Source organism: Pristis pectinata, chromosome 9 (genome assembly GCF_009764475.1).
Source record: "Pristis pectinata isolate sPriPec2 chromosome 9, sPriPec2.1.pri, whole genome shotgun sequence".
Lineage (NCBI taxonomy): Eukaryota > Metazoa > Chordata > Chondrichthyes > Rhinopristiformes > Pristidae > Pristis > Pristis pectinata.
In genome coordinates, this window is record NC_067413.1 from 50612789 (window position 1) to 50637434 (window position 24646).

The window sequence follows — 24646 nt, forward strand, 5'->3', positions numbered from 1 at the left end:
TTCCATCAGAACCCCAACCCACTTTTAATTCACTTCTTTAGATGTTACACAGTCATGTAACACATTTTTCAGTGAACCAGGTGAGCACAGGAAACAAAACACCCCAGTGTACTTAAAAGGGAGTGTGGGAATGGGAAGCTGGTGTGCTTAAAGGGAACAGAGCAACAGCACGCTGGTGAGTTTAAAGGGAATGTGAGAACTGAGAGCCAGTGAGCTTAAAGTTTATAAGACATTCAGGAAGTATTACCTGATAAACCAGTTGCCAAACTGTTGGGATTTCTGAACAATTGCATAGAGGATTATCAGAGTTTTATTGTAGTTTGTTTTCAATATGACGCAGTTTCTAAATCAACTTGACCTTTTTTCATCTGGAATCAAGTCTTAGAATGGATATGTGGGTCTTCATGTCACAGTCTGCAGTTCATCAGCATAGAAAGTGATTACATCAATGCAACAGTTCATAAAAAATGTATCATCAAGTATAATGGCTTAATTTCCATAGAGCTACCTTCTGAGATAAGATGTGGGGGGAAAATCTTGTGAATGTGCTGTTGCTCCATCAGCCTGCATTGCTGAATTATTGCAGTAGAAATAATGACTAAAGGGTAGGAGGCAGCAAATGTTTCTTGCTGAGAAATTTTTCCGGGATCAATATTAAGATCACACTTTGTCTTGCTTTATTTGACTGATCAGGACCTTGGTAAAGGGGTTTTTTTGAAGTTTGCAGGTGAATACAAAGCTTGATGGTAATGTGAAGTACAATAGTAATAAATTTCCTGAAGATGTGAATAGACCAATGAAGTGGACAGATGCACAAAATTTGATGTGAAATGATACAACATGGCAGAAATGACATGGAAAGTCAGTATAAACTAAATAACATTACGTATTTTGAGGGAGTTCCAAGGATGGACCAACTTAAGGTTTGAAGTCTTTGAAGATAATACATGTCCCGAAGGCAGTTAATGAAATGTGCAGAACACTTGGGAAGTAATGAGGAAGTGGTAGAAAAATTTTACCAACCTCTGATTAGACGTCAGCTGGAGTATTTTGTAAAATTCTGGATATGTTTCAGGAAAGACATCAAAATTTTAGAAAGGGCTTAGAAGAGATTCAGCTATTTGGAGAGTAAAGGAACTGGAATTGTTTTCAGAAGATTAAATGAAGAACTGTTAGGGGTATTCAAAATTGAGGGTTTTTTAATGGAGGAGGTAAACTTATCCTATAAGTTGAATGGAAACACAAGATCATAGATATGAAATAATTGTCAAATGTGTTAATGGGCAAATGAGGCTTTTCTCTGTATCGACAATGGCTTAGTTCAGGAAACCATTAAGTGAAAGGTTGAGGGATTCTACAGGAGCCTGTGAAAAGTAATTGGATGAGCTAAAGAAGACTCACTTGTACAGTTATGGGGGAAAAAGCTAAACTGTGGGACCAAAGAACCAGCACAGGCATGAATAGCTGAGTGCTGCCTCCTGTGCACTTAAGATTCTGAGTCCACAAGGTTGGATCATCCTTCATTGTAATTGTAATAGATAGCATTTTGGGAAAAAAAAAGCTCATGTTAAAAATGTGAAACTGTCCATCTGACCTTTTGATCTTAAAATGTTATTTATAGATTTGTGACCTTTTTCACATTAGGTTATTAAAGCAATTTTGCAACAACAAGCCATAGTTTGCTTACTTTTTCACATCCAGGTACCTTAAATATAATGAGATGTTGTCAGAGGCATAACTTCTGAAGGGAGAAGTCCTGTGTTAGAAATCTTAATATTGATGAAGGTGAAGCAAGTTCAAAGGAGTAAACATGCTTGACAAAAATAAGTTAGATATCCTTAATGACAAAGGTATTGGTAACTTAAACTTTAAACCATTAGTAAACATTATAACTGAATGTCAAATCTGCTTCGTCTTCAAAAAAACTAAATGAATCAAGTAGAATTTTTCCTATCTCCTTTTTATAAAATAAAATAATTCAGATTCATTTGTGTTTTCTTGTGATAGACTGATTCTTTATACATCTTTTTAATCTTTGTGCAGCTTGTATACCTTTGACATGCGCAACCTTGATACATCCCTAATGATACATAAGGATCATGTGTCAGCAGTACTGGATGTTGATTACTCTCCAACAGGAACGGAGTTTGTCTCGGCCAGTTTTGACAAATCTATTCGCATTTTCCCTGCAGACAAAGGGCATAGCAGGTTTGTGGCTTAAAAACTTTATAATTTTGTTATGTAACTATGTTATGTTAATGAAATATGTGATTTTGATTGATAATGCTTCTGTTCTTTGGGTTGATTTTCAATGCTAATACACTTTTCATATTACCTGTATTAGTATTTGCACTTAAAGAAAATAAATTTGTGTTCAAAGTATTTCCTCCAACCTGCATCAAAAAAAATAGCCTGGATATTTCCAGGTATTTTATCGTGCAGAACTGTCATCATTTATCAGAGTTTCAGAATGCTAACTTACTGCAGAACTGCAAAGTGGCCAAACATGGAAGTGCAGACAGAGATGAAACATGTGTTTCAATATGGAATTCTTGAATTGAAGAACATTATGATAGGATAACAGAAGAGCCCAAAGGCAATTAAAGTTACTGAGTGAGATATTGCAACAATTAACATGAGATGCAGTAGCTGGTAATCCAAAGATGAGGACTATGGAGACCAGTTCATAATCCACATGGAGTCCATTGACAAAATCCAGGCAGACTGGAATTCCAGCCATTGTGCTAGGTATCCAGCTTTGTGATTGTCTGCCAGCCAGGTCTAAGCTTAGTATTGGAGTCACTAACTATTTGAATTGGGATTCCTGACCTTGAAATTGGAGGCCAGGGTGTAGGGGGTAGGTAAATTATTTATCTTTTTACTTATTTCAATGTTTTTAATCATTTCTTTATGTTTAATCTGTTGATTGATATAAAATTTTTTTCAATTTTTAACAATTTTTTAAGCTTTTAAATGTCTCAGATATTCATTGACATTTAAAAACTGTAAAATGCCTCTAAGCCTTGATTATCAGTTTGTTCCGAAGACATGGTCTGAGGGGTGTGCCACTTGTGTCCTTCCAACTGGTAGACCTCACTACACCTCAGCTCTGGATTTATGGGAGCAGAGAGGCATCTCATTTTACCCTTCACATCCAGTCCAAGTAACAAGGTGAATACAGCTGAATTTGGCCCACTGTTTTGGAGATGCAAATCTGCCTTACTTAGCTAGTTTGGCCTTTCTCTAACCTTAAACAGCAGTAAAACTCTTGATTAATATTTGCCATTGAAATGGCCTACCAAGCCACTTGCATGCATGTAACTGCTGTATGCTGTTAGACGGCATCCATCAAATAGACCAGATCAATTTAAGAAGATGACCCATCGTCTCCTTGAGGCGTGGACAACGCATGAGATTAATGCCAGAATGTCATGACTAAGTTTTTAAATGTTGAAGGCTTCATGAATCTTAACAAAAATAGGTCTACCTGAACTACTCCCTGTGATAGAACGTTTCACATGCTGTGGTTAAGTGTCTTCTTAATTAATATATTGGTGAATGTTATGTTTCTAACCTCTGATTTTGGTCTTACTTTCGTATTGTATACTTACCAGAATAAACAAAGCAACTCTTCCTGTTTCTTAACTGACGTGTTTATTTCACAGTAGTTGGGCTTTGAAGCCTTAAAAGGAGGCACATATGCATTTAAATCACATGTTCTTAATTTCACAAAGATGATGCAGTCAAATGCTTCCTCTGACCAGAGCATTGGACAATTTCCAATTTCCCCTATATACTGTTTGTATATATGGAAAACAATGAACAAATCAAGCTGGAAGAGGTGGATTTCTTGGCCAATAGTGTGGAATTTAAAGAGAGGATAGAATTTTTATGTTTTGTTTATTAAATAGAAATTTTAAGGATGAAGGATACTCCATTTTGGTGAGCTTATATTAAAGCACTCAAATTAGTTTGTATCAGATATTACAACTATATTGTAATTTTAAAGAGGAGACATCTTGTTTTTTAGAAAAACTTGTAAATTTAGGAATTTATACTTGCAGATTTATTCAGTAGAATCAACTTTTTAGAGGGGTGAATAGTACTTTTCAGACCTCTTCTATTCCTCAGGTTTCATTTGTAGAATCATGGTTATGTGCCATGAATTAGTTTTTTTGGAGATATGAATTTAATGGTGCTAATACTAAAGAACTGGAAACAAAAATAATTATTTGAGTATAGTGTTGATCAGTGAAATCACTTATTGATTTTAACACTGCATTTAAAAGCTTTTGGCCATGATTAAGCAGAAACCTCCACTTTGCTGAGCATGATGAATGTACCTTTCAATAGTCAGCATAAACAGGAGCAGTGCATTGCAAATTTGAACAGCATTATTTCACTAAGCTCACTATTTAAGCAATTTGTTATTGCAGTGGTTGATCTTTATTTCAATTATTGCATTTAATACATAGTTGGGAAGAATTTTCTGAGATTTTTTCCCCGTCTAGATTGTTTGAACAGCCATACAAAAACTCTACGTTGTCATAGTTTAACCTTTAGCCATGTGTCATTAATACCTTTGAAGAAGTTCCCACTTTTTCATTTTAGTGGTTCCAAAGGATCGTGTTTTGATTTAAGAAGCCTTGAGGCCATGTCGTTAGAAGATTTACTTAGGACAATTCATGAGTATTATACCTTTTTTGTAGTGTGTGAAGAAAATGACTGAGATATTGGCTTCATGATTTACTATGATTTCATGTCGATATCCATTTTTGTGCTTGTACAATGACAATTTTGACATTATTCATCTCAGTTCAGTGTATTACCAATTCCATAAAGGAAGAATACAGCCCATTTATCCACCTGTAGAGACTCTAGATATCCCCAATATCAGCATTCCCTGTTGTTTTGTTAAAGATTCCAGAGTTTTTGCAGCCACTTTTAGTATTAGCAATTTCTATCAGCTGAGCACTCTGAGTGAAGAACAATTTCCTGATTTCTGCCCTCTATTATTAGTTCTGTCACTGATTACAAGCATAACAAATCTCAAAAAGTGACATCACTTTCACTGAAATAGAAACAGAAAATACTGAAAATCCCCAGCTGATCAAACAAAATCTGTGCAGAGAATAAGCGGCATATAAGATACAAGAGACGAGAATAGGCAATTCGTGCATAGCTGGGAAATGTGTCATACAAATATGTCAGGTTTTGAGAAATTGAGAATTGAAAGGAGAATGGAATGAAATTGGGACAAGAGACTGGTTTTGGTGGATTGGAGGGCAGGTATAATTAGATTAATTAAGCACTCTTCTGCATGACAACTGCTTATAGGCATGTAATCAGGTTTTTGAAATATTGTTTGAAATTGTTTTTAACACCATCTTGAATGTGCAAAATAATGGTGTTTTAACAATTTTCCTTTAATTGACTTAACTTTCCACTCATTTTCCCACAAATTTTAAAGTATTTAAATTAATTGCTTGTCTTTCCCTGATTAAAAATAAGCTCATTATGATTAGGTATTATATTTTCCACAACTACACCTTTCTAGTATCTGACTCAATGGAGTGTAACAACAGAAGACCTGTAACTGTAACAGTTCTAATGAGCTCTTATCACTTAAAATGGAACATGTAACATTTACATAAAATTAGTCATTAAAAACAATTAACCTAATAAATTTCCCTTTATAAAGTATTTAATTTTGATTTTGAACTGTCATTGCTCAACTTCAGTAAAAATACATCAAGAAAAAAACATTTTATTTTTTGATATTTATAAGCTAGCAGGACTCTATTTGCTTAAAAATCTTTTGATCTTTCCTGTGTTAATATTAGGTAATGACATTTTCCTTATTTAAGTCTGATTTGAACCTAACTTTATTTGAATACAGTATATACACTTAATGCCAATAGGAAAAATGTCCCTTTTCCCTTTTTAATTAGCACATCAGAAATCTGTGTTTTTTTTTGTACACCTCATCTGCTGTTGAGTACTTATAGCAATGTAAATAGTTTGTATTATGCATAAACCCGGGTCACTCAGTCAACTTTTCTGCAAAAATAGTCGGTGCTGTAATAAGTTGTGTAGAAAGTGATAATGAATAAATATTTACAGGAATGAATTTAGTGCATGTGGATTGAAATGAATTCCATTTACTTTGTTAATTTCAACACCACTCTGTTCATTTTTTTGTGCATGTTCCTATTTTTCTATACATGGCTTCTATATCAATTAGTGTTGCTGGTTGTAAAGTATCTTTATTATTAATCTAATCATTTTGTTTTCAAGGGAGGTGTACCATACGAAACGAATGCAACATGTGATGTGTGTAAAGTGGTCTGCTGACAATAAATACATACTTTGTGGTTCTGATGAAATGAATATCCGTTTGTGGAAGGCTAATGCTTCTGAAAAGCTTGGTGTGGTAAGCGATTGTATTCCTACTAGATTGCTATGAATGTGTATGTCAGGGGTGTAGAAAGATAGTAATTAATTACTGGGGCTAGTATACAGAAACTTTGGCTATTAACCCAGGGTTGTGAATTTGAATCCCACCATGGCAGTTTGAGAAATTAAATTCCATAAAATAAATCTAAGTTTAGTAATGGTGACTGTGAGATGATCAGATTGTCATTAATATCTCACATAGTTCACTAATTTCTTTCAGGGAAGGAACCCTGACATCCTTACCCAATCTTGCCTATGTATAATTCCGGATTCACCAATATGGTTGACTTTTCACTGCTGCTGACTGGCCCAGCAAGCCACTTTTTATTTGAGAGTCACAAATTATACTTGTGTGTTAAGTAGATTTTGTCAGATATCCAGTAACAACATGGAATTCTAAATTGGGGGGGGGGGGCCATAAAACAATGACGAAATATTACCCATCACCTGCCAGAATTGGGGGAGGATTATGTTGCAGGTAAGGTGAAATTGTGGTGCTCCGTCTTTGCATACCTTGAGATTAAATGAGGCAAAACAGGCAATTTTAAATCATGTATTTATTTCAGTGTTAAGATAATTTCACAGATGATCATTTGGCCCATCTTCATCCTCACTTCCAGAGGCCTTATAAAGTACTCCACCAGTCCTTCCCACTTTACTTGCTTTCCACATCTCAGTATCCAATTCTTTCTTAAACTCCAAAAAAAATTATTTTCTGCATTCTGTTAACTATATTGTTCACTAACTTGAAGTTGGTGTTAACTTGTTCTAGTCTAACTTCTTAATGCTACAGAATGTTGTTGCAATTGCCTTAAACAGTATCACACAGGTATCTTAGTGATCAGAGCTGGATACAGTAAAAAGACACCACCAGAATATCACATAGTTGGTTGCAATTTATGCTAGATCTTGCATAAAATTAAGTAGCTTGCACTTGCTAGAGATTTCTTTTGCAAGGGCACATGGTTTGGTTTCATTCAAAACTATTTAAGAAATGGAATGAAAGGACTTGCATGTATATAGTGCCTTTCATGGCTAAATGTTGTTGCAAAGCACTTCGTAACCAAAGAGTATGTTTGAAGTAGTTGAATTTGTAAAATGAATTAACACATATCTAATCCTGAGAGAGAATGGTAATTAAGTTTTGTTTAAATGTCCCTCCATTACATTTGAACAACACTCTAAAGTAGTGATTTGTAGTGAAGAAAGTGGCCATTGTCCCTAGACTAATTAATTAATTAAGAGTATGTGATATTTTAATTGGAATCTAGGAAGAGGAATGGACCATGCGGTTCCCTGAGATATTCTGGCATCTGCTTTGAATATCTGTATCTTTTAACTTCATCTGCCCCCTTGCTGTCTTACCCCAGCTATAATTCTGTTCTATTCATTTCTATGTTGGACTCTCCATTAGAGGAAGTTGTCCAGGACAATTGTTGTGCTGGAGGTGATAGAGAGGAGTGACAGCATGACCAGGGTGGAAAGTATGGATGAGAATTTCAAAATTAAGCCATTGATGAAGCAAGAGCATTGGGATACTAGTTGAAAGGATCTGATGTGAATTAGGAGATAACTAGCAGAGTTTTGAATGCTCTAAAGTTACCGTGTATGGAAATCCAGCTGAAAGTGCCTTGGAATAGTCTTGTGGAGGCATTAAAGTCATCGGTGAGGGTTTCAGGATGAAATCAATTAACTTATAAAGCAGGAATTAGATTAGTGATTTTGTGGATGTGTGGTTAGTGCAGAAGTGCATAAACCAAAGATGCAAAGGGTCTGTTTCAATCTCCGCTTCCAGGGAGAGAGAGAGAGAGAGAGAGAATCAGTATTTGGGAACAGAAATTATGGTAGTCACTGAGGACTTGGACTTCAGTTTATCCAGTATTTAGTTTGAAGAAAATTTTTACTAATTCAACATTGGGAGTCAAATAGTCTGACAATTTAAACATATGAGCAGGTTGAGAGAGTGTTGTGAGAAAAGGTTCTTTGAGGTCTCAAAGGTAGAGGACTCTGGACACAGTCTTTGGATTTTGAAAAATGATTTAATCACAAAGACAAACGCGGGAACAGAATGAATGGGAACGGATGCACACTCGCACACGGGTGATCGCAAAACGTGGGGGGAGTTGCAACAGGGGTGAAGTGTGTGCGCGTGTATACACACACACACACACACACACACACACACAGAGCAAACTGATTACAAGTGATCAGGGAAAACACAATACGATGCCTGAACACCCTGACTCTGGACAAGCATCAGCTCTACGCTACCGGGAATCTACTTAGGATGCTCCTAAACCCCTGTGGAAGTGCACACTCTTACCAATGGTCCCTTCGGTGTGGTTTTGACTCCTGCAGCAATCAAAAGAGAGAGAGCATCACGCACGTGTGGCATTCTTTATAGTGCTGGAGAGCTGGGTGGAGCCAGCTCAGGTAATTCAACAGGTCCAATAGGTCATGGTCAGGTACAAAAGGTGTGTACGGGAACCAATGGTCAAGAGTGTGTACTAATGACTGGGTGGAGCCAGACCTTGATTGACAGTGGTGCCACTTTCGACCAATACTCAATGGTGTCACATGACAGCCATGACCTTTCGCACTACAGAGAGTTAATAGTGTTCTCTGCCTATGTGAAGAGACTGTTATCAGATGGCCACTGCTATTGTCTTCCATTTAAATCTTTTCTTATGCTATCTCTAGTGCCTTTCTATTATTTTGTTAATATGGAGATCAGAACTGAACAAAGTCCACCCAATTTTGTCTAGCATTATAACAGGTCAGCATAATGTTCAAGGTTTTCAATTCTTTTTCTTGAGATGAGCCATAGTGCTTTGATTACAAATCTTATGGCCATGTAAATATTTAGTTATTTAAAGCTGTGTCCTACGAATCCCTTCTTCCCATATAGATCCTCATTTCACAGGGAGAAATGGCCTCCTTATTTCCACATTCAAAATGTGCAACTTTGTACTTTTTTGAAATCATTTGCCATTTTTGCACCCATTGTAAAAGTTCATTGATTTCTTATAGTTTGTCACAGATTTATTTAGTGTTAACTACATCCCCCAATTTGGTATCATGCGTAAATTTTGAAATTGTATCCCCCCATTCCCAAGTCAGTTTATAAATGGTACTGGCATCACTGCTGTTCACCAATTCCTTGGAGTAGTCCTTCTACCATTACCAAACGTTGGTAGAAAGCTTGCCATTCATTCTGTTTTGTGACCCCTGACTCCACTTCAGTCATAAATCTATCACATGGAATATTTTTTAAATTTCAATATTTTCAACTGCTTTATCCTCATCTTCTCTTTCTGGTACTATGACTTAAAGTTTGATAAGAATAACCATTTCTTAAATCTATGCTGATTACTCTTCATATGTTCAGTTTCTGGATGCACTTCTAATTCATCTCTTTCTTAAAACATTCAGCTAAGCTGTTTGCCTGCATCTGTTCTACTTCCACTAAAATAAACTAATATTATTAACTGTTCATCAGCCCAAAGCATTTTTATGGTTTCTTATGAATTGGTATTGAATTGTAACAGAGCCTCTGCCATCTATTCCTAACTTCTAAAATCTGTGGATTCATGGGGGTACATTTTCTTGCTTTAGTTTGTTAGGCATTTTCAGAACTTTTGCTGTTCAATGCCTTTGTCTTCTTTGATCTCCTTGTTAAATACTGAGACAAAGTAATTGAGTCAGATCATACTGGATTCAGCACACTGCCCGCACTTACTTGGGCTCACGCAGCAGCCATTTGAGCCCAGGCAGCATCCAGTAAAGCTCAAGAGTGAGTAGTTTTCAGATGAGATTTTGCAATGGTCTGTTCCCAGAATGGCCCAACGTCCTTTGACAGGAAGCACGGCTGGAGGCAAAGCCTCACTTTCTATCAAAGCTTTGAAGCAGTTCTTAAATAACTCTAAATATTAGAGACATTGAAAACTATTAGATTGCTTAAGCATTACAAATTTTAAAAATTAACATTTTAAAATGAATTTAATTAAAAACATCAACATACAAGTGAATAAGGAAAAATAATCATTTGAACTCTGCTTTGCTTATTTTTTCCCACATAATTTACAGACCCAGAAATCCCCTTTTCAAGTGAGCAGGGTCACTGCTCCTATACTAAGACTGGGCTAATGAAGGATGGGTTCCTCAGCATGTTGTTGGATCCCAGTGACAGCATCTGTCATCCAGCACATTCTAAAGTTAAGGTGGGCTCTGCGTAAGCCTAGGGCTGATTTACCTGAGCACTAGTGGCTCCCTTTTGGAATCACCAACCACTGAAAACTCAATTCAGCCCATTATTCAGTAGTTCTATTACTATTGGTGAGTTTGTCTTGTGCGTTCCTTCCTGGCCTTATCCCTATCCTGATTTTCCTCTTAGTTACATCAATGGAACACTTAATTTTTCTTTTCATATTTCTTCAGTATTTTGAGGTTTTGCTTTGTTTTTCTAACTGTTATTTTCATTCCTTCTTCCTATTACCTTTTTATCATCCCTTTTATTGTCAATGTACTTGGTTGATAATTTTTAGTTTATTTTTTTCCAATGTAAATTTATTTGTTCATGGGGTTTCATAACATAAAACTCCTGCCCTTTCACTATTTACCCTACCTCTCTATATGCAGCATTGATATATATAGAGGGTTGTTATTGGCCTGATACAATATTGTAATTGCTCTGTTCTATAGTGACTCCACAAAATTCATTAAACCCTGTAATCCACAATCAGAAAACGATCCAGAAAAATTTATTATATGAAATCTTAGAGATTAATAACAATAAATAAAGTGTGAACTAATGAGAACTTAAAATTAAATAGTGTATCAAATACTGAAACAATTTTTCAAATAAAAATGTATGCAAAAAATTGCCATGTGATTTAATAGGTATTACTTTGGAACTTTTGGTCTAACAGAGTTAAGCCTAGTAAAGTACTTCCACAGAATTCATTTGTAACTAAAGTAGTGGTATAGTTGACATAATAGAATTGGGAAACAATCTGTGGTAGTGAGAATAAAGAGGAAGTCACATCATCCCAAATAAACATTAGCCAGTTCCCATCCACATCATTGTTAAAACATAAATCAGTCAGTAGATTCAGAGAAGAGGAGGAATGCAGTGAATTACAAATCTCCAGGACTTGATGGGTAATGTACATTACTTTGTTGCTTGCTTCACACGAACAGCTTCTTGCGCTACATTCCCATTTCCTTTAAATAACTTGCTGGATTTGCACATAATTTGCCCATTAAACTCACTGCAGAAAGTTAGGGTCCATAAGTAAAACAGTAAATATACTTATAATAGGCAATGAATAACAATTACAGCACTATCAGCCTTGCTGGCCCAAAGAATTATTTGATCTGAACTGTTCGATCTTATTGTCATAGAAAAATCTTCTTGAAGATATAACTGCTTAATTTCATTTCTTCCATTTCCATGTCTCATTCCAAAGATTCTTCGTCCTTCTGATCTCTGTGAATGTTCATTTGCCTTCCCTGTTCTAATTACATAACATTGGTTCTCTGTAACACTATACTCTGCATTCTGTTATTGTTTTTCCTTTTGTACTACCTCAATGTACTTGTGTTTGGAATGATCTGTTTGGAAGGCATACAAAATAATGCTTTTCACTGTATCTCGGTATGTGGGACAATAATAAACCAATTACCAGTTTTAAAAAAAATAGTAAAGCACATGGGATTGAGGGTAATCTACTGGCATGGATTGAAAATTGGCTGACAGATGGGACACACAGTAGGATATCAGGCAGTAACTAGAGGAGTGTCAGTGCTTGGACTCCCAGCTATTCACAATATTAGATGATTAGATGATTTGGATGAGGGAACTGAATGTAATGTTTCTTAGTTTGCTAATGCCATGAAACTGGGTGGCGTTGTGTGGAGGGTGCAAAGTGGCTTAAAGGCAATTTAGACTTGTTGAATGAGTAGGAAAATCATGTAACATGGGTAAATATGAAGTTATCCACTTTGGTAGGAAAAAAACAAAAAGGCAGAGGTTTATTTAAGTGATGAAAGTTTGGTGACCTTAGGCACCAAACAGTTAAGAAGTCAGATGGTATTTTGGTCTTCATTACATTTTGAGAATAGGAGCAAAGATGACTTACCACAGCCTTAATGGGACCATACTTGGAAAATTTTTTTCAGTTTTGGCCTTGCCTAAGAAAGCATATATTTGCATGGAGGGAGTGCAGCAACGTTTTACCAGACTGATTACTAGGATGGCAGGACTGTCCTATGTGGATAGATTGTGTCGACTGGATCTGTGTTCACAAGAGTTTAACAGAATGAGTGAATCTCATTGAAGCGTGCATAATTCTGACAGGCTAGACAGACTGGATAAGGAGAGTATGTTTCCCCTGACTGGAGGGTCTAGAATGAGGGGCCACGGTCTCAGGATATGGACCAAGACATTTATAACCTAGTTAAGAATTTCTCCTTATCTCAGAGCTTGAACCTGTGGAATTCTCCACCACAAAAGGCTGTGGAGGCCACGCCTTAAAATGTGTTTAAGGGGGAGGTAGATAGATTCTAGACACAAGTGCATCAACAAATATAGGGGGAGGTCAGGAACATAATGGATCAGCCATGGTCTTATTGAATGGCAGAGCAGGCTCATAAGGGTGGAATGGCCTACTCTGCACCTATTTTCTATGTTCCTATGTTTAATTCTTTCTGAAAATCAAAACAACAAACTGTGGATGCTGAAAATCTGGCATTTCTGTTTTTGCTACAGAAGCGTTCAGCAGGTTCAGGCAGCATTTGTGGAAAGAGAAGCACAGTTTAAAGTTTCAGGTTGAAGACCCTTTATCAGAACTGGGGAAAAGATAAAACAGAAGGGAAAAGGGCTTTTTCTCTCATTTCCATTTCTTACGAAGGGCCTTTGACCTAATGCATAAAGTCTGTTTTCTGCAGATGCTGCTGAATGTTTCCAGCATTTTCTATTTTTCATACAAGTCCTCCAGGTAGGAAGAAATCAATAGCCCATATAGAACAAAACTAAATCATGTGGTAATGACATTGGATCTGTGAACCATTTGATTTTTTTTCTGTTGTCATTGAGTGTGCTGATAGTTTCAATAATCTGTTCACCAGTACCCAAAAATCATTTTTTTATGGTGTACCCATGAAGATAACCCTATTTCATACTTCAGTATGATTTTATTTCTCCTTGCTTTACATTTGTTAGCATTGAATTTAGTTGTTAATCTCTTGATCAAGTTTCCCAGTTTCTCAATTTTCAGTTGTTTGCACAATCGCTACATTCCTATCATTGGGAAATGTTAACAATCTCAACTCTTTTCACTTCTGTATCATACAAGTTAAATTGCTTTGGTTTTGTTATTTTTAGGTCATCTCCTACCATCCTAATGGAGTTCTTGCATCCTCTTTGATCTCCATTGATACAGCTAGTTGCTAAGTCACTTTTCTTTTCTTTCTATATGAAAGAATGTTCCATGTGATAATTGAACAAAAAAAAATCGTACTTGATTCCAGATAATAGTACTTGCAGTCTAACCATTATCATCAAGCTCTAATACCTGCTCAGTGAATTTTAATGGCTTGTAAAACTTGGTCTCATGTCTTTCGGTTCAAGCTCTACCTTCTGTCCTCTGTAATGCCACACTGACTAGAACTGATGACTGCGAGTCTTTGCAATACACTGTTTATTGATGGACTCTGAAATCTTATTTTAGGCAGATGGCAGCTGGAGGAACACTCAAATAAGAAAAAGGCAGAAAGTCACTTACGTGAATTTCAGTACTTGGCAACCAGTTACCTCAACAAAAGCAATTATCATTTCTTTAGCACTTTTAACATAGTGAAATATACAAACACACTTCACCAGATCAATTAATAAAATATGTTTCAAAGTTACAAGATATTAAGACAGATGAGTAAAACCTTGGTCAAAATGTAGTGCCTTAAAGTAGGAGAGAGAAACATAGTGAGAATGTTTTAAAGAAGGAATTCCAGAGTTTGTGCCTTTGGTAGCTAAAAACAGCCAGTGATGGAATAAAGAAAATCTAGAATGCACAAAAGGTTGGAACTCTTGCAGGATTCTGGAAATGTAGGGATTCGAAAAGATTTGAGAACATGGATGAGAATTTTAAAATCCAGGTTTTGACTGGTTGGTGACTAATGGCAGCTGCACCTTGAACCTTCAGTTGCATGTCATTTCAACTCATCTTCCCATTCCCACACTGACCTATCTGTACTTTGCCTTTCCCACTGCCAAGGTGAGGCCAAACTAGAATAACACCTCACATTCCACTTGGGTAGCCTGCAACCCAATGATGTGAACATTTGAATTTTCCACACCCCCTCTGTTCGTTTCCCACTCCCACTAGTCCACTTAAGTTCTCTCTCCCTTTGTTCACCTTTTCTATCCCTTCTTACCCCCTCCCTCTTGTTACCTATACTCATCACCCTCTCCCACCTGGTCCATCTGCCCATCACCCACATACCTATCCACTTGGGTTTCTTCTCCTGTGGTTTCTATAGCTTACAGCTGGGATGGCTTTCCTAACCCCCTTCTCTCCCCATCCCCTCCCCCTCCACCCGGTTCCATTTCCCCATCATTCTTCCCTTATCTGATTCCACCTGTCACCAACCAGCCTCTGCATCACCCCTCCCTCTCACTTCTGTCTACTGGCTATCTTCCCTCTACACTCTCAATTATGAAGTAGGGTCTTGATCCAAAATGTCAACCATTTCTTTGCCTCCACAGATGTTGCTTGACCTGTTGACTTCTTCCAGCAGTTTACTTCAGATACTGGAACCTGGAACAAAAATAATGTAGGTCAGCTACCTCGGGGAAGAAGGATGAATAAGACTTAGCCTGAATTAACTTAGAAGTAGAACAGGCCGAGATAAGCTCAAGTTTGCAAAATGAAAAATCAGCCAGTTGAATACTACAATTGTCATGTTTAAAAGTAACTGAAGCATAGATGAAGGATTCAGAACCAAATGAGCTGAGACAGGGATGTAACTGGTGAAAGATCATGGTTTTGTGATTGTGAAGAGTTGATAGCTCAGCTGACAGTCAGTTGGGGTGTCAAAAGTTGTAAATAGCCTTTTCAAGACTCTGGTAGTGGCCAGGAAGAGGAATTGATGGGAATTGGGGAAACTGGTTTACAGGAAAAGGTGAGTGGGGGAGATCAGATGCCTTGTCAGCCAGCATAAACTCAATGGGCTGAAATTTCCTCCTTCTGTGCCATTAAGAATACTGGAAATTATTCTTAATGCATTCTATAACAGTGAGTCAAGAATAGAGTTTATGGTGGGGCAGAAGTAAGTATCTTTATAATTAATTTTATGCTCATTCAATTCTGGATGTTGAACAAATAGTAGAAATCATTAACAACAAGAGGATTGGATTAGTTCATGGTCTAGTCAGTGTACATGTAGAATCTGGCACGTTTTCTAGTGATATTCCTGACAGGTAGTGTGTAGATGAGAAATAGGAGGTGGTCACAGACCCTTGGGTATTTCTCCAAAAGAAATGCTGCAGGAATGGGAAAAGAATCCATTCCTGTGGATTTTCTAGCTACAACCAGATGATAGAAATGGACTTAAGCCAAGGGAAGTCCCACTCTGTTGGCTGATGGTAGAGGAGCATTATAATTAGCTTCCTCAATCTTATTGACCTCGTACTTGTCAAACTTCTAACTGGAGATAAAGGAGGGACTTAAAAAAAAAATCAGTTGTTAATGGAGAAGAAAATCTGGGGCATCGTACTATATAGAAGAGTACAGCACTGGACAGGCCATTCTGCCCATGATGTTGTGCTGATCTCAATGCCAATTTATGTGAAAGTGTCCTCTTGTGTATCATCTTTATCCCTCCATTCCTTTCACTTTCATGTGTCTATCTAAAAGCCTCTTAAACTACACCAAACTGCCTGCTTCCACCAGTACCCCGGTAATCCATTTTAGGCACCTACCACTTTCTGTATTAATAAAAAAAAACTTGCCCCTCATGTCACCTTTAAAACTTGCATCCACCCCCCCACCACCCCAGCCTTATAAGCATATCCTCTGGTGTTTGACATTTCTGCCCTGGGGAAAATATTCTGCCGGTCTACCCTATGTACTATCTATGCCTGTCATATTTTTTTAAAACCTCTGTCAGGTCTCCCCTCTGCCTCCAGAGCTCTAGGGAGAACAACATAAGTTTGTCCAACCTTTCCTTACAGCTCATACCCTCCTCATACCCTCTAATTCGGGCAGCATCCTGGGAAAACTCTTCTGCACCCTTTCCACAGTCTCCATATTCTTCCTATAATGGGGTGACCAGAACTGCACGCAATACTCCATGTGCGGTCTGACTAAAGCTTTTCATAACCACAGCATGACTTTGTACTCTTATACTCAACACCCCTACTAATGAAGGCAGGCATGCCATATGCCTTCTTTATCACCTTATCTACTTGTGTAACCACTTTCAATGAACTATGAATCTGGACCCCAAGATCCCTCTGTACTTTAATGCTATTAAGGGGTCTACTATTGACTGTATACTTCTTCCTTTCATTTAACCTCCCAAAGTGCAGCACCTCATACTTGCCCAGATTAAACTCCATCTGCCACTTTTCTACCTATATCTGTAACTGATCCATATTCCACTGTATTCTTTGATAGTCCCTTACACTGTCCACAATTCCACCAATCTTGGTGTCATCCACATACTTGCTAATCCACCCATGTACATTTTCATCCAAATTGTTGATATATAATCACAAACAACAAATGTCCCAGCACTGATCCTTGGGGAACACCACTGGTCACAGACCTCCAGCCAGAATAACAGCCTTCCATCCCTATTCTCTGTCTTCAATGGTTAAGCCAGTTCTGAATACAAACTTGCAATTCACCCTGGATCCCATGCATTTTCATCTTCTGAATCAACCTACCATGAGGGACAATCCAGGATGTCTTGGTATTGTGAGTCTTCATCCAGTGTTCTCCATCAGACTCATGTCCATTAGCTCAGAAATTTGTGCATGTGCATTAATACTGGCATCTCACCCCCTCTAGTTTCATCCTAAAATTGTTGGATGCATTCCAGATGAGAATTTCTGTATCACATTTTCACTCTTGGGTTTCGCTAACTTTTTCTCTAAAGCACAATCACTTTGGTGTTATTCAAACCAGGTGCAATATTAATTATCTACTAATGGTTATATTACAACGCTTGAACGTCTTGTGTGACTGGTACCCACATCAGCTAGAGTTGTGAGCAGGATAAAGTTAAGAAGATATGCCACTAAACAATACTTAGATACTTCACATCTTGTGTTAGCACTGGAGAGGAGTTCCTTTTTAAGACAAAAGTATTTATGAACTTGAACTAAGACTGTATAGCACCTTGTGATGTAAATTCCACGTATCAAACCCAAAGACCTAGCTTGGAATTTCCACTCTAGCATACTTTTTTTTCATACCTATTTGTTCTACTGCGTACAAGGGTATTTATAACAGTAGAATTTCTCTTCATCTTGAAATCTTTTTATTTGCTTCAAAATTTAACTCTTGACAACATTAAAATACTTTAATTTCTTACCTGCTTTGTGCTTATTACCTTTGCAAAGCACTGTGCAACCTTAGTTTATTTACAGTTATTTTTTGACATCCAGGATTCCAAATTTGTAGGGTGTTTTTTAAAATCAAATTTGCTTTTCAATGCTCAGTGCGATGCAGGTTTGTCTCAATGTGATGGCTGAAACCTTAAAATCACAACTTGGACTTTCAATTGCATGAGATAACAGTGAAAAGTATTCTAGTATGATATCCCTTCCCGTATTTTCAGCCTGAATCTACTGATTATCTAATGAAAATTCCTATTTGTTTGCCCATATTTTGAAGGTATTCATAAATTACTTAACTGATACTTTTTTTTTTGTCAAGAGAAGCATTGCAGTTGTACTAGATCAGCAATTTGCACTTATTAAATAAATTGAACCAAAGAAAATCATTGCTTTTAATTATAATAAAAGCCCTTACAATTTAGATTGCTGTGACAATTTTCAGTAAAACGAATGAGACAAGGATTTATTAAGACAGAAGCAGCTATTTAGGCAGGCTTAGGAAAATGAACTTGAGTGGATGGAGCTTGATACATTTATTAAACTGGTAATGTAAGTTGAACTCATTGATTGAGGTGTAAAAGTGAAGACCATGATTTAATTAGTGTAAAATGATTTGGCTTTTTGCTTGGTATTTTAAAATGACCTTGATTGCATTGAACCTGTACTCTGGTATCTTTATGCAGTTAGTAGTATTTAAGGACTAAGCTGCTTAAAAACAATTGAAAGATGTTATTTGAAAGTGAGTACATACCCTACCTAAACATAACACTGGCTTCATGAATTAATTAATGATTTATATTTATAGTTTTAAGAATCATTGACATACATGTTTTCACTTAGAATGAACTGCTTAGAAGTGGCAGTTTCTGTCAACATCATTTATCAAATTGATGAAGTACTTTTATGATGTTTTTTTTGATAAAGCAATGAATGTATTTTAACTTCAGAAGGCCTACACTAAATAAGTAGTTATATAAAAATGCAGTTTGAACAATATTAAAACAATAGAATAATTGTAACAATGGCTTATCGATATTTATTATAACTTCCTTGATGTCATCTCCAATCATTTCCTTGTAAATCTCATCCCCAACCATGAATTCCTTTCCTACCCCAAGTCATTCACACCAACTTCCAAGTCATTTAAAATAATGTGTAAATTTGCTGAAGTCTGACTTGACCTTTCACTTCCAAAATACTTGTCTGAAGAAATACTTACCTGTTCTCTTCATGGTATAGCCAGGTCTAAAAGGTAGAAGAAATGAATCTATCTGCTGTGCAGTTACCTTAGTAATGCATCAAAACATAATTCTTGTCCTTCACTGTCACAATCTAAATTCACACAGCAAAAATAATCCCTTACTCCTTTTCTCAGTCTCTTTCCCCTATTTCCTCCTATGTTTGTACCATTAATGAAGATTTGAATAGTTCATGGATTTCTTTAACACCATGTGAGAGATCATTAGATGTCTCTACAGCTCCTTCTTCACATTGCTAATCTTGCCACGTTTCCCACAGTCCAATCTTACCCTTCAACTTGAACTTTCACCTACTTTTAATTCATCTTTATTTACTCAATGCTTTGTCGAGCTGGTTAATGAGATTAAAATGCAAAAATTTACAAATGCTGGAAATCTGAAATAAAAACTGAAAATGCTGGAAATGAGCATGTAAGTAGGATCTGCGGAAGAAAAAAAGAATTTATGTTTCAGATCAATTCCTAGTTTCTCATTCATTCTGACATACCACCAAAACCCTCTCCTTCGCCCACCTGGTTTTTCTTCAGCACTGCTTCACATCTTTTGAACTAATCTTCTTCCTGTGTGGGATCCCTGCATTAAGGACTTCAGTTGCATGAAAGAAACAATTTGCTTTTATGCAGTATCTTCTACTATCTCTCAAGATGCCCCAAACATAAACCCAAAGAAGTAATATTAAAATGTAGCCACTGCAATAATATAGGAGAATGTGAAAACCAATCATTGCAATGCAAAATCTAACAGCATTTAGGGCAGAAGTTTTGCTTACTTTGACTTCAGTAGCTTTAATCATCTGAGAATTTACATGGTCATCTGCTTCTTCCTTTGCCTTCCATGCAAACAGTTGAAACGTGGATCACACACTTCCTTTTGGTCTTTTCATGTCTCTTCCTCCACCTCAGCCTGGAAATACTCTGTCTTCTATTAAGGTTATTGAGCCTTCAGTTAATGAATTGTTTGCTAAAATTTCATCTGTTTGTAAATACATCAGTATATCTCTGTTTTATTAATACTTCTTTCAATTTCCTACAGGTGACAAATCCCAAGTGTTTCCATTTAAATTATTTTTTTTTATAAAACTTGACAATTTAAGTTATTTTCCTTTGTTTTCCTTATGGAGGTTTTTAAAACAGATTAATTACTTTGTTTTGTCGATAAAGTGCAGTGTCTTTGAAGTACTGGCCTGGCATGGCAATTCACCCTTTTAATTGGCTTTTACATAATTGTTCACTGGAAAGGCCAAGAGATAATGCTAACTCCATTTGAATATGGCCTCTTATAATTACACAAAGTTAATGTTTAACTTTGGTTAGACATTCTTACAATCAGAAGTATGGACAATTGAGCTTATTTTTGTGATTTTAGTTTGTAATACAATTTTTCTGAGGTTTGCTTTTACTATTTTTGTTTGCTCACATGAAAAGAATAGATAATTAAAAGCACAATATTGATGAAAATGTGTATTTTAAAGTTAATATTTAACAAATATTAGCAGTTATATTGCAAGGAATTATGTTGAAGCTGCTCAGAACACTGAAAAATTGTGAGTAGTGTAGAACAAGATATGAAATTTGAAAATCTGATTCTGAACTTACTTTGTTTGTTTGAATAATGCTTTTTTTTTGCTTTAGCTTATGCCAAGAGAGAAGGCTGCTTTGAACTACAACCAAAAGCTTAAAGAAAAATTCCAGCATCATCCTCAGATCAAACGGATAGCTCGCCATCGGCATTTGCCTAAAATGATTTATAACCAGGCCAAGGAACTCCGCATCATGAAGGAAGCACGACGCAGAAAGTATGTTTCTGATAACCATCCTGTGGAACTACATCTTGCTCATTATATTGTGTCCTTTTATAACATGATACTTTATTTAAAATTTGAATGTAGTTTTGCTGAATTACCCTGTTGCATCTAAAATGTTAGCCTGACTGGATATGGATTTATTATTTAGTCAAATCATAAGAGTTTTTCTGAAGCACTTTGCTGCAAAAGGGTAGAAAGTTAGGTTAGACCTATAATAACCCACAGACCTCATTCCTAATGCCTCAGGTCACAGGTAGTGATGGGGTAAACCACATCCAGGGAACTAATCTTGGATTAAGCCACAACCTATTTAGGCACGTGTATTTGAAGAACAATATTGCATTTTTATACCTTTGTTTCTAAACACTTCATGATAAATCTGAACTCTGTGCAGTGTTCTGCTGTTGGTCAGCTCAGAAATAAATTGACTGATTTTAGCATATTATAATCAGGTACAGGTTAACAATTTATTTTATAACAAACCTGCCTTGAGCTCAAGATGTAAAATTTCAGCTGATCTGCAACCAAATTTTGCAGCACTGGCCAAAGTCCACATGATCATCACATTATTTTTCAGCTGAAGAGGGATTGCATTGAAAATGTAAAAATTACATTTTTGGTAAGGATAAAAGCTTTAAATTGTCAATAAAGATTGTAATAATAAATATTTTATAATAAGCCTGCTTTGGTCTTCTACAATATTATATTTTTTCAGGTACAGGGAGTGGCTTTAAAATTGCAAAACTAATAGCAATTCAGATTAAAATGTGCAAAAATGTTGTTTTCAGCTGAAGTGTGGCTAATTTCGAGAATAGATTCCTTGGATGTTAATATCACTCTAAATAGCTTTCACTTGCTTTGTAAGAGTGGATTGGATGACTAGAGGCAATTGATTTGACACTTTATTAGAATGGAAGATTGTGTTTGCTACCTCATGCATACCACCAAGCCATATTATTTTATGAAGTAGAGTATCCTTACAACTTTGTCTTGGTTACATTTCCTTGATTTGCTAACTTTGTTTGATCATTGTGACTGATAAAGTAGAAGACTTCATACCTATCTTTCCATTCAGTTTTGTACAGTTCATCCTAGCTTTTATTCCATTGGATCATTTGAATTGTATTCATGCCAACATGCCCATCTCCAACTTAAAATGCAAAGGGATGTATGAATACTTGAGCTTCCACAAAAATCCAGTGTTTTTCAAGTTAAGCTTGGTACACTGTCGAAGTCCAAATTTATCTCTGTATCTATGCATAATTCAAATATCTATATTACATATTATGTACATGTATATTAACACATAATGCATGATATGTATATTTATAGGAGAAAGAGAGCCCTGCATTGTTTCTGATGTGCAGTGGAAAAGCTAAGTACAGAGAATTGGGAGTTATCAAGCAGTGATGTTTCTTTTCCCCTATGTGTCAGCTGGTTTAATATTAATCAGATAGTTTTATAAACCAAAGGAAAGTATGATGTTGAATTTACATTGTTTACCCTGAGATTTATTATAGGCGAAACTAATATAGAAACTGATAATTTATATTGAACAGGCAGATTGCCTATTTCGCACCCAGCTTCTGTGTATTTGAATCCAAATCCGATTGCTTGGTAAGGCTTGCATGTAGAATATTTGGAAAAATTAACAAAATTAGTAGGAGAGGAAAACAAAAATCCATGTTTGAGTAAATGCTTACCAAGTAAGAATACCTCATAATGAACTCATTTTTCTTTCAGAGAACTGAACCTTCGCAAGCACAGCAAACCAGGATCTGTACCGTTTGTTGCCGAGAAGAAGAAGCATATTGTGGCCGTGGTGAAATAGCTATTGTGTCAGTACATTGTATATTAATTATTGGGCAATATTTCAGAATTGACTAAAATTTAGATGATGTATCATAGTGTTTTCAAAGTTGATAAAGACAAATATTTGAAATAAGAATTTAACGTTTTGTATTTAACCTGTTTTCATGGATGTTAACTTATCTGGAAGTAATTCATCATAGCAATATGTATTGCATGAAACAAAAATTACATTGCCATCTAATAACAGATGCGCTTATTTAAAGCTTTTGTAAACTCATTAAATGCTAATCCCAGGCTTCAATGTTGAAAATCTGGAATTATAGAGTTAAGTAGTTTGAAAATGCTTGTTTGTATTCTAAAAATGACATTGTAAAAACACGTGTTTCTGCAATCTGGATTAGACAAATTTATTTTTGTGATTTAAGAGTAACGATAAATGAAAACATTTAAGTATCTGATTCTTATTTTCATTGTATTTTATTAAATTGACCATCCAGCTTTTCCGGCTGTTATTTTGAATCATTGCATTAATTAGACACTGATAAAAATAAAAGGATCCGTTTAGAAAAGTTATTGATTATGTTGTCTTTAATGTTACCAGAGCTTTGAGAACAACATTTTTAAAAAAAAACTGTTGCTACTGGCTTTGCATAATTTCTACAGTTGTTCACTTGGCAAAGACAACTAAATTAATCCTAGGTAGATCTTCACTGTTAATCTTTTGGACGCTTCCCTTCTATTGTCCTTCCAAAGTAATCAAGTTTAAAGTAAAAAAAAAGTATATAAGGCTAATAGTATAATCCAAATGAGTGAACTCTACTTAGTTGTATTTTGGTTTCAGCATCCAGAGTCAAAATTGAATTAACTCCATATCTTCTGATTTCCTTAATATCACATTCTATTGATCTATCTTGAATATATTGAGCCTCCACAATCTTCTTGGGTAATAAATTCCAAAGAATCACCGTGCTTTTGGTAAAGAAATTTCTTAAGTCTATCCTGAATTGTCAACTCTCTCTTGGTCTTAGAAACCATGATTCTTACTTCTAGACAATCCAAAAATAGGTGTAAACATTAACTCCATATCTGCCTTCTTAAACCCCATATGTACTTCCACATTTAAATGACTAGTGCCTAAGTCTGCTTAAAATCTCCTTGTTGAACAAATCTGCCATCCCAGGAATCCATCTGGTGAAAATTGACTGCATGCCCTCTATCACAACTACCCTGTATATCTTACTTTAGATAGGGAGACCAGACCTGTACACCATATTCCAGATAACCTTAGCAGAGCTCTATATGACTCGAGCAAGTTGTCTCTTGTACTCAAATTTTCTTACAACTAGAGTCAACGTACTGTTTGCCTTTGATTGCTTGCTGAATCTGTACATTAAGTGATTTGTGTACAAAAAACATCCAGATCTCTGAATACAAACACCTTTCCACCTTGTACCATTTAAAAATGCTCTGTAGTTTGATTTCTTTTTAACTAAAGTGGATGATCTCATTTTTTTTTAACATTGGGTTCCATCTGCCGTCTCCTTGCCCATTAACTTAGCCTGTCTGTATTCTGCTGAACCTTCTCTGCATTCTGCTCACAGCCGACTCTGCCACTTGACTTTGTATCATCAGCAAACTTGGATATATGGCAATTCATCTTATCCCAATTATCAATATAGATTGTGAACAGCA

The 24646-nt window shown here is 36.1% G+C and overlaps 1 protein-coding gene across 1 annotated transcript in view; it reads left to right on the forward strand.

Annotated features, from left to right (window-relative positions):
* The window catches only part of dcaf13 (ddb1 and cul4 associated factor 13), a 47339-nt gene extending 23813 nt beyond the window's left edge, over nt 1–23526 (forward strand). The window contains exons 8-11 of the mRNA XM_052023208.1: nt 2044–2208; nt 6298–6433; nt 20970–21133; nt 22886–23526. Coding sequence (XP_051879168.1) covers nt 2044–2208; nt 6298–6433; nt 20970–21133; nt 22886–22973 — 553 coding nt within the window. The 3' untranslated portion in view covers nt 22974–23526. The remainder of the gene's footprint in view (nt 1–2043; nt 2209–6297; nt 6434–20969; nt 21134–22885) is intronic.
* The last annotated feature ends 1120 nt before the right edge of the window (nt 23527–24646 follow it).